A 10,920-nucleotide genomic window follows, 5' to 3' on the forward strand; every position below is an offset into this window, starting at 1 on the left:
CATTGTTATTTATTGTTGCTTTTGTTGTTAAGCAAGAATTCCAGTTGATCCCAAACTAATACTTAGATTCTGGTTCTATCTGGTGAATCCATAGATCAGCATACCTCACTGCTAGCTATTGGTATGTGTTGTTAAGGAAAGATGGAAATCTATTACCCTTAATAAGGGATGACTTGTTATACCCCAATATGACTAGGTAACAATCCACTTATTTATCTCTAACCTGTGAATTTGTGTCCACAGTCTCCCTGGGAGATTAGTGTTTTGTGTTGTGTCATTCTGATTTTGAGTTGGAGGGGCACTGTAAATCTACCTGGTAGGAAAAGTAACATCTTGCTTGAAATTGTGAATAAAGTGGACACTGCATTGCACAGAAACAGGGACAACCTTATACTTCCTATACAATATCCTCAAACAGTCAATTCATTCATTCAACAAATATTTTTTGAGTGGCTATTTATAGATCAAATAAGTTACAGGAAGGCTTTGTTATTTAGTCAACTAGTCTAATATCACATGGGTCACCTGTGAATTTGGAGAAAGAAGAAAAAAGAAAAGAAAAATTGAACCGAATGAAAAAAGTATAAATATTTGCCCAAATAGGTGTCTTCTTTTTAAAAAACTTTTCCTGTGTTTAAAGACAGGACTCTAATCTGCATTTTCTCAAATGGCACCAGCCTGTGACTACATATATTAATGTCTAATATTAATGCTCAGATGACAAGCATTCATATCTGCCATTACAGAATTTCTCAGTACCCCTGCCACAATGTCTCCCAGTTTTTTCTAGGAGTCCTAAGGGAAGGGTCTCACATAAACTTATAATCAGTTTGTTTATATTATTCACTTACTGGCTGTTATGGTGCTTGGAAAGCTCTTTGTTAGGAGTCTCACCATTCTCCCTCATGCCAGGATCTTCCAGGAGAACACTCCTCTCCTATAAAGGTGTCGTACCCAAGTTCCCTCTAGGTTACAAATCACCATGCTGCTGAAGGATACTGCATTTACCTTAAACTGCACCATGTTGGAGATTGACTTGTTCTATGCAGAAATGAGGAGAGTATTTCTCTAGCCAACTCTGTCACCTTGAAGTACTACTACTTATACTCTGGGTGTCACAGTCTCCTATGAAAACACTTCTTTGTGCTTTTAGTTATAGCCCTCACCATGCAGTCCTTTATTATGTTTTATCTCTTGTGTCTTCATTGGAAGCATCTGGGATATGAAGGTTCATCCCAACAGGTCTTTATTCTCCCACATACATCAACTCACGCTAATAGTTTGCAGGGAGGGCTACTACTCCCTTAGTTCATCAGACATAAGCAAATCCTGAATCCTAGTAGGGTTCAAATGGGAACTCTACTACACCAGAACTTGACTTGGATTCAAGATGGCTTTGATAAAATAGCTAGTGGAGAATGAAGCTGTAAATTCTTGGTATTATATATATACGTATGTGTGTTGTGTGTGTATGTGTTTAATATATATGTATATATATATATATATATATATACACACACACACACATATATATAAAACTATATCCCACAAAACTTGTAATTTGTTTCAGTATGATATGCTTGATACCATAGGCAGTGCTATTTTCTCATTAAGTCATCTCTTTCAGTTGCAAAACTAACATCAAAGGAATGTCACATGCTATAACATGTATTTTACTTATTCTGCATTTATCTAGATATGAATATGAGTAGTGTACTTAGTTGTAATATTTCCTTAAGCTACTCTTTTCCTACATGCTGAAAAACCTTCTATACATATATTCTTTTTGGATTTATTTAAAAGGTGACCCAGTAAGTTTTTTCCTTTTGCAGTCTTCCTTTAGTAAATTTAGCTACTGTTACTATGAGTAAAAGAGATAGGCATGGGTGGAGGAGATATGGAGAGGCCAGTACTTATGTAGATAAATGCAATGTGAAAACAAGGAACTACTCTTTAATTATTGGCATAGAAAAAATGGCAAAGAAACAAAATTACTTCTTGAACCACATTTTATCACCTGAGTAGTTGCAAAGAGCACGTCTTGCCTGTTTTAATCAAATGAAAATCTTAACCACCTGAATTTAGGGCTGTAAAGAATGTTTATAACAACTCATGATCCTTGACAGTAATTACCACGGTACTAAAGTGAGTGGTTATTTAGGTAGAAAGTGATTAGAACCATTGAGAAACATTTTATCGGGTTAACTGGTTAGAGAAAGAATTAAAAAAAATATTTTTTGAATACAAAATATTACAACACCTGAGAAGCCCAAGGTGTAAAGTGTATTCAACATTACCAACTGAGGTGGAAAGAAAATTCCAAAGCATGACAATCTAGAGCAATTGTTAGTAGCACCTGTGGTGGGGCTGAAGTTAAATAGAAAGAAATAGAAGGTATTTGTTTAATATATGATCTTGCTGAAAGAAGGATCCCAGCACAGTAGCTTTTTCCTTTTAAGATTAGCCAGACGTGAACGTTTCTAAAGACATAAGGATGGAGCCACAGAGAGATTACAAATGCTGGGAGAGAATGGCAGACACAGAGTAAAGGTGACTGACAAAATACAAAAGCTGTTTCCTCTTCAGTCATTTATACACAACTTGCACTAAATAAAAAGGTACATTGTATACATTAGCAACCCACATAGTCTGGTTCTTTCACTGCCCTGGCACGATTAGTAGAGACAATTTGGCCAGCAGTGTCAACTATTTACTTTTTCATCAACCTGATGTTTGATCAGCAATTCTTTAAAACTAACAGTAAAAGGGAAACACACTCAGAAATTTAGGAAGTTTTGACTGGCAATCAGGTGTTAACCCTAGTCTAGGCTATTCTATGAAAGGCTTATACTTCATCTTAGAAGCTGAGTGACTGTTTGCTCTTTCTTTGACAGTCAACAAGAAGCCATGCCTTAGACCTGTTTGGCTGCTGTCCTGGGTAGAAGAGTTTGGCAGCCCTAGGGAGATGAATTCTTCAGCCTCGGATCCGCCCAGTGTAAAGAAGCAACACCCTCTCAACCACTACTCTGTTGCTATGAAACAAAAGACTAGGAAAGTGAGCGAAGCAGGAAGTCCCGCCTTTTAGCCGGAGTCCGCTTTGGCTCCGGTTCCCAACGCTCACGCCCACCCGCCCACTCTTTATTGGTCAATTCCCTAGCGCCTTGCATCCTTTCTTCCATTTCCTTTCCCTTTTCCACTTTCGTTCTCGGGTGAGTCCAGTCCCGCCATTTCCCTCCGAATCCCTTCCCATTTGAGACGTGCGGCGAGCCGGCCTTCCTCTGGGGCCATTGTGTACTGTGGGAGACGTGGACCGGGTGGTAGTGCGAGGAGGACGGGCGCCTCTCGCCCATTGGCACCGCCCGCTGTCGGACAGGGCACGGGTGCTCGGGATTGGCCCCGTCGCGCGCGGCCCCGCCCCCGGCCCCGCCCCGCGCCTGGCTCTCTCTGTGTGTATCCTACAGGGGTGGGGTGGCCAGCGAGTGGTCTCTTCCTCCGGCTAGTGCTGCTGCAGCGTCCCGCGGCCTCCCCGAGAGTCGGGCGGGAGGGGAAAGCGGGCGTGGACTGGTCTTGACGGTAATTGTTGCGTTTCCCTGTCTCGCTGGCCGGTGCTCTGGGTCACTCCTTCCTCTGGAGTGGGGTTTTCACGGCAATTACACACTCCCTGCCCGGGCTGCCCACGCACCCTGGGCTCGTGCGCGTAGGGTCGGACCCGCGCACACGCGTGTGTCTGGGCAGCTACTGCGCCGAGAGGCCGGGAGGGAAGGGGGCGCGGGGGAGGCTCGACGTTGCTTTCCGCCCTGGGGGCCCTGGGGCAGCCAGGCGCGGGCCACAGAGGAAGAGGGGGACAGCCCCGGCTTCCAGCTGCTGTCGCCGCCGCCGTCACAGTTTGAAGAGGGGTATTTAAAGCCCGGACCTGGGCAGGGCCAGGGAGGGAGGAAGAGGGAGTAAAGGGAGACGGGCGGCTGGGATTGCAGGCAACCCGGGGAGCCGAGCGCAGAGCGCCCGAGACGGACCGTGCTGCGGGCGCTGGAGGCGCGAGGCGATACTTTGTCCTTTCTCTGTCCACCTTCCTCCCCCAGCTGTGATCCGAGAGTGGCAGGGGAGGGGCCTAAGCCGGGAGGAGGCACAGATGTCCCGAAACAAAGCTTTGGACCCCTTACCCCCACCCCACTTGGATGAGACAAGAGGCGAGGAGCGAAAGAAGTGAACTCTCTCCTCCTTTCTGTGCCCGCTCTTGTCAGTTTCTCACTCTCTCTTTTAAAATGGGTTATTTGTGTGTTGGTTTATTTGGCTCTTAACTTGGGCGCAACTCCTCAGCCGCGTTGGTTGAAGAACTGTGTGTTCGTGTGTCCATGTTCATGAGTCCGTAGTTGGTGGTTTTAGCGGGTAAAATCCAAGTCCTAAGCCTTTGTTGACAGCAGACGTGCCCCTTAAGCTCCTGTAGAATTATCTTTACGTTTATATAACTTGACGAAATCTAACAGAGTGAAAGTGCGGTTTTTGAGAGGGAGGCTCCCAAAATGCTTTCTGGGGGCTTCAGTTCTAGTCTTTTGAATTGGGATTAAGGCAGGGAGGGGAGAAACAGAACAGTGTGTTCTTATCTAGTTGGAGGAAATCTATATAAGTTTTTATTGTTATGAGTTTGGTATTAATCAAGCCTTCACTACTTGCATCTTTAACTCTTAGTGTTCCAGAAACAAATCTAAGGTCATTGCTACTAAACCTGTTTGTTGTGTGTAAAGATTTGAGAGTGTAAATTCACACGCTATTGAAAAGTTGAATCTGGGGCCCTGGATTTTGTTCTCACTGATGGAGGAGGATGTAGTGGGTACAAGTTAACCTGTTTTCTGTTGGGTAAATATTTTCATGACCAACTAACTTTTTTTTTTTGAATTTCCCTTTCAGAGAACTAAGATTCCAGATGGCAAATTCTATGAATGGCAGAAACCCTGGTGGTCGAGGAGGAAACCCCCGAAAAGGACGAATTTTGGGTATTATTGATGCTATTCAAGATGCAGTTGGACCCCCTAAGCAAGCAGCAGCAGATCGCAGGACTGTGGAGAAAACTTGGAAACTCATGGACAAAGTGGTAAGTTCTTTCTGACCATGTCTGTACACAGTAGGGTTGACCCTGGACGTGGCTGGTTTCTCCAGTTTTATTTGTACTGTTACTTAATAATAATTATTGTTGTAGCAACAGTCTTTTGCTTTGGATTGACCATCTTTCTTATATCTGCTCTGGGTGTTTAGAAAAGTTGGGTTCAGAGCTAAGACTTGTTTTTTTACCTTTTGTCCTACTCTTCAAGGTTCAAAGTTCCTCTACATGACTCAGATATGCAAAGTTTTTACTGTTGGCTGCTCTTTTTTGTTGGTGCATGGCATAGAATAGTTTGGATGTGTTTGTTACATCTTATGTAAGGTTGTCTTGCTGTTAGATAACAAAAGAGTGTATACAAGTAATTTAAGAAAAGTCTCTGACGGACCACTCATGACAACCACAATGTATGATGCTGAGAATGATAACTGGGGAAAGAACCAGATTAGTCCTTAAGTGAGGAAGCAGTGTTTGAGAGTTTCCATTTTCATCTTTGAGAATTCATCTTCATTAAGGAACTTTTTTGCTGTTGTTAATGATAGAGTTACAGTTTCTTTCATCTATTCCATTTTGAAACAGGAAACCTTTTTGATTGCACATTGTTTGTTGTGAAAGGAAAATTTATGATGGAGGTGGTGGGACAGAGAGTGTCAGAAACTTCTGTGGTTTCTTCATGTTGCTTTCAGATGAACTACAATGTTACAAGAAGAAATCGTGCTGGCTGTCAGTGCCCAGGGAAGTCTAGGCAACCTGAATACTTCACAGGGGTCTATGGAGAAAACTGTAGCTGTGTCCTATTTTACTATGTAGGATTATGAAATAAATATAATTAAGATGTAGCTTGCTGCTGTGCAGAATTAATAGTTTTGCTCTTGAAGCAGTAGTACTGTACCCTATATATTGGTAAATGTTTGTAGCACCTTATGGTTTTATTTCATAGATATTTGGGGCTAATTATAAAGTTAGTTGATGCAGGGCTCTTGATGTCTTTATAACTGCAGAAATGGAGGTTTAAAAAAATACTTCTTTGTAGGTGTGTGCTAAAGCCTTCGAAAAGTCATATGGTAGCAGTCAACTTTACTTTGGTTTGTAACAGTGTTCAAATATTTGCCGCAAAAAGCCACTGTCAGTGGTATTAGCAGTACAGGAAGGGGATAAGATTTACTTTATTTTCATTTCTCCTTATGAAAAGCACAGATGGGTAGATGAACAATAGACCTGGCATTATATGGCTGGTGATGCTAAAGGCAGAGCCAGAATATTTTTGTTAGATAAATATCCTTAGTTTTAGGATTCAGTGTGACCTATTTATGCTTCTGCCAATTTATTCAAATTGTGATATTAAAGTGCTCCAGACAGAATGATGTCATAGTGTCAGAACATTGTAACTTGCTGCTTGAGGTCAGGTTTTGATTTTAACATTGGATATTTAAGAATGAGGAGCATGCAGTTGGAAAAATTGTATATATTTGACAGGCACAATACTGGCTGTCTTTGCTTCTCTAAGGAGTAAGCAATTTAAGGTCACTCTCATGCCTGAACCATTAGTTGGACATAAGAGAAGGAGATTCAAGTTTTTTTTTAACTTATCTGTTATATGAGTGGGCAAAAATGGGTCAGATTCTACCAGCGAGCTGCTCCTCTCTCCCCACCCCTTCTTTGAGTGGTCAGAATTTGTACAGTTGTGAGTAAATGTTAGAACATCAAATGAAAAAGATTTATATAAGGAAGTGGTAAACTGTAGGTAATATAGAGTCATTATTTTTGAAACATTAAAAAATGTGTGTGTAATTTTGGTCTGTAACCAATTGTTAACCTAAGTTTCATCCTCTTTTAATTATTTCACCATGGGTTATGGTAAAATAGATGGTTATTTGATAGTTAAGCTTCTGCCATTGTTTGTTTTGTTAACCCTTTTGTGGGTTTGTGTTTAGCCTCTCCAGTTGAGAAACTTGACTCACAAGGAAATCTACTACCTAAAGTCTCTACTTAGTGGAATGCGGGTATGGGTGTTGGCCAGAGGTGCATTGTGTGGCTTTCCCTATTTGTCTTCATTATTTGTCAAGGCTGAAAATTGTTGTGTTCATTTATGAATGCATTCGTGGGCTTTGTGGAGGGAAACCATATAAATCATTATACAAGAGTCCAGTATGTTTATTGCTACTCTATCTCACAGTAATAAAAAAGCATTGATAATTACTATTTGGAAAGTCTATTTTATTTAATTGTGTAATGCAGAAGAATCACCCACATGTGTTTGTCTTTCCTTCCTTGTCAGTGGTGAAGGAAGTGGTTCATAATATTAACACTGTCCTGGTGATTACATCAGGAACTTTATTATTAGTCTCAAAGTTAATCCCTTGACACATTACCTGTTTTGTAAAATAACTGCAATAGTAGAAGTTTAGCTTCTGAATAACGGAAAATAGTAACGTTCAAATCTAACTGGTAGTTATGTAAAAGGCAGGGTTAAGCATTTGGCATTTTTTCTTTATGAAGCCTCTGCAACAAGGTCAAATCTTAGAAGTGTAAATTTGTGAACAAGCTCCAAGTACAGTATGTCGTTTCAGCCACTTATAAAGTAAAATAACATCTCACAGGGCAATGAAACAGTCTTAGACGGTAGGGGAAATATCTAGTAAATGTGTAGTTACACCATTCCCTGGCCTCTAGAATTTAAAACAGTCAACTGAAATTCCAGTTCCAACTAATTGTTATGTTTTCAGAGGGCAGGCTTTCTATACAAGGTCACTGAGAGTGGGAGGGAGTAATTGCTCAGCTGTGTTCCTTGTAAGATGTAAAGTGTTTTGTAAGAAAACATCAGTGGCACAGACTTAGCAGAGTACATTTATTGAGAAAAAGAATAGTAGAGTATCCCAAAGCATCTCATTTAGACATATTTTCTGGTTTTAGTTCTACATGTCAGTGTAAGTCAATAGCTGACCCCAAACTCTTCAGGTCAGTAGATGCCTGTTTGATATAGTGGCAGAACTATTACTCATGAATACACAGCAAGGTTCAAATACACCTGAAATGCGGAGTCTGTTCCAAAACCCTTACAGAGATGGAGGTTCTTAAACACTTAAACATTTCTTGAGGACCTACTGTATTTCTATGAAGTGCTTATTACCTGGGGATGCAAAGCTATACAAGATATAACTCTGCCCTTGACCTGTCAAGGAACTCAGAGACCAGCATCAGAGCCAGGCATGTAAGTGGATAATTGCCATGTAGTATGGAAGGGGCGGTAATACAGACCTATACAAAGTACAGTGGGAGCAGTTGAGAACATCTGTCTTGTTTTTCTGGCCACTGCTCAGACTGTTGTCTGTCTGGATTCTGCTGGCCACTGCCTTTAGGAATAGCATTATTGTATTCTTGTTGGAAATGCTGTGGTGAGGGTAAGGAAGTGATTGCTAATCAGTATGGTAGGAATGATGATTTATTAATGTGAGGTTCCTGAGCATGGTTTTCACGAGCATCTTAGCCAGGTGATGGAAAGTGGAAGAAACAATTTTCCATCTAATAGACACTAAATGTACTGAGCGTACATGGATGTTCAGGAAATTAAAGAGTAATTAATTGATGCCAAAGAGCAAAGCAAGTTGAGTACCTGCTTACATTTTTGTCTTGCTGTCCTTGTCATTCATTTGAAATTACATTACTGAAAGAGTTTTAAAAACATTTAAAAAGTGATGATACCAAACAGCCTTTTCCTGCTTTTTACCCTCAGTACATTTAGTACATTTGTCAAGCTTGGAATATAATTTATTCTCTATCTTTATAATTTCGCTTCAACCATAATATATTTTAAAGTTTGTCAATCAAAAATGCTTAAAGTATATGCAGCTATTAAAAAATAAGAGTAAGTATTCTTTTCTAAGTTGAATTACTCATACCTCTGAAAAATATTGCATGTGGAGTAAAATTTAGGTTTTGGATGCCTATTGTTTATGTTTGTTCGGTTTGAGAATATCACTGTCCTTGGGCCCTTGGAACAGGGAATATCATTTATTTGAATAATTCTTCACATATTTCTTTTTCCTTAGTGAGGTTGTTCTATATTAGCAGAATCATGGGCCCTAGTAGACTTTGATATGGTAACACATTACGTGTCTGGGTTATTTTGTTTACTACTGAGTTAGATTCTGATTTGTGCTTAGATAAATGAAGTGATCCCAAAGTTTGCCTCTTGTCACTTCTAGGTAAAGCTTTTGGATAAAGTAAAAGATTTAAAGGAATCCTCTCAAGAGTTCCCTGGGTTTTTATCTGTGTGATATGGAGCATACATTTAGCAGAAGCCTTAATCAGTTATTATCTTTTAACTCCTATAGAATTTTAACCATTCAGATTTTGAATCAACTTCTTTCTTTCTTTCAGAGTTGCTTTCTGTGCTGTCTATTTATTTCATCATTCATTTATCATATCCTAAGTATGGAAAGATAGAGAATCATAGATAACCATGTTATCCTGTAGGGTGTAGTTAAGTGCTGTAATACGGTGTAAATAAAGTGCTGTAACACAGCATCTGGTAGATGTGAGTGTTGCTTGCTGGGGTGAAAAGTTGGTGTAGAATGCAGCATAGTGGAGGTATTATCCAGCTATTTTTTAGAGGATGCTTTGGATTCCAGTGAAGTGAGGACACATCAGGCAGAAGGAATGATGAGTAAAGGGAGATTGCTGAGTGAAAGAAGGTTAGTTAGAGAAAGATGAAGAGGCTTTGACTGTTTTGTCAAGGAATTTGGACTTTATTTGGTAGGTAGAGAAACACTGAGATGTTTGAGCAGAGTGAGAGAAAGTCAAGGCTATGCTGTGATAAATTACTGTCTTGACTCTAGAAAGGATGAATTAAGAGAAAAAAAGAAACCCTTAAAAGTAGAAATAATGATCAAGAGGAATTAAAACAGACTGGGCAAGAAATAATGAAGGGCTGAGCTAGAGAACTGACAGTAGATATAGCAAGTGTTGGTTCAAACGTGGGAGGCATTTTGGAGTAAAATCTAAGGTCCTGGTGACCCTTCAGAGATAGAGGATGAACAAGAAGTTGAAGTGAAAGTGACTCTTGAGGTTTTCAGCTTAGTTGACTCTAAAGGCAGTGATGCCCTTAATGAGATAAGGAACATAGGAAGAAAAAGAGGAAGCTTGGGGGCTGGTGCATGATAAGTTTGTTTTTGGCCATGTCGAGTTTGACTTGCCAGAGTAAAATCCATTTTGAAGTCAGAAAATTGAATGTGCAGTTAAAGAGAGAAGTTGAAACTAGAGACATATGTTTGGTAGATATGCCCATAGAGGCAGCATTTCAAGCTATAGAACAACAAGAGAGTTGGAGGGCAGAATAGAAGGTGAGAGGTGGAGAAAAAGTTAGAGATTGGAATTCTTGGCTGTATCGGGTGTGTATCTATAGTTAGATGGCAGTGAAGGAAAGGAAATCCTGCAAAGAACAGTGATGAGACAGATAGGAAAAGAATGAGAGCATACTGATTTCCTGAGTAGAGATAGCTTTAATGAGGAGATAGTAACCAAGTTCAAATGGAGAAAACCAAGCCGAATGAAAGTTTAAGAAGTCATTGAATTTCTTGAGTCGAGTCCATTGTTGATCTTTCAGTGTAGTTTTGCTTATGTGACAGCTAGATGAAAACGAGTATATGGATTATTTAAAAATTGTTCTAGGGCTTCCCTGGTGGCTCAGTGGTTGAAGGTCCGCCTGCCAGTGCAGGGGACATGGGTTCGAGCCCTGGTCTGGGAAGATCGCACATGCTGCGGAGTGGCTGGGCCCGTGAGCCATGGCCGCTGAGCCTGCGCGTCCAGAGCCTGTGCTCCGCAAA

At 40.5% G+C, this 10,920-nt stretch overlaps 1 protein-coding gene across 5 annotated transcripts in view; it reads left to right on the forward strand.

The window, feature by feature from the left end:
• The first annotated feature begins 3,479 nt into the window (after window positions 1–3,479).
• Window positions 3,480–10,920, forward strand: part of CBLB (Cbl proto-oncogene B) — a 214,394-nt gene continuing 206,953 nt past the window's right edge. For 2 of the 5 annotated variants that reach the window (XM_024120157.2, XM_024120159.2), the window contains exons 1-2: window positions 3,480–3,573; window positions 4,906–5,089. In XM_024120157.2, the coding sequence (XP_023975925.1) occupies window positions 4,922–5,089 (168 nt within the window). In that variant the 5' untranslated portion in view covers window positions 3,480–3,573; window positions 4,906–4,921. Of the gene's footprint in view, window positions 3,574–3,878; window positions 3,897–4,178; window positions 4,237–4,905; window positions 5,090–10,920 lie in introns of those variants that run through there. The other 3 variants (XM_024120160.3, XM_024120161.3, XM_024120158.3) reach the window with 2 other exon arrangements.

Source organism: Physeter macrocephalus, chromosome 1 (genome assembly GCF_002837175.3).
Source record: "Physeter macrocephalus isolate SW-GA chromosome 1, ASM283717v5, whole genome shotgun sequence".
In the NCBI taxonomy this organism is placed as follows: domain Eukaryota; kingdom Metazoa; phylum Chordata; class Mammalia; order Artiodactyla; family Physeteridae; genus Physeter; species Physeter macrocephalus.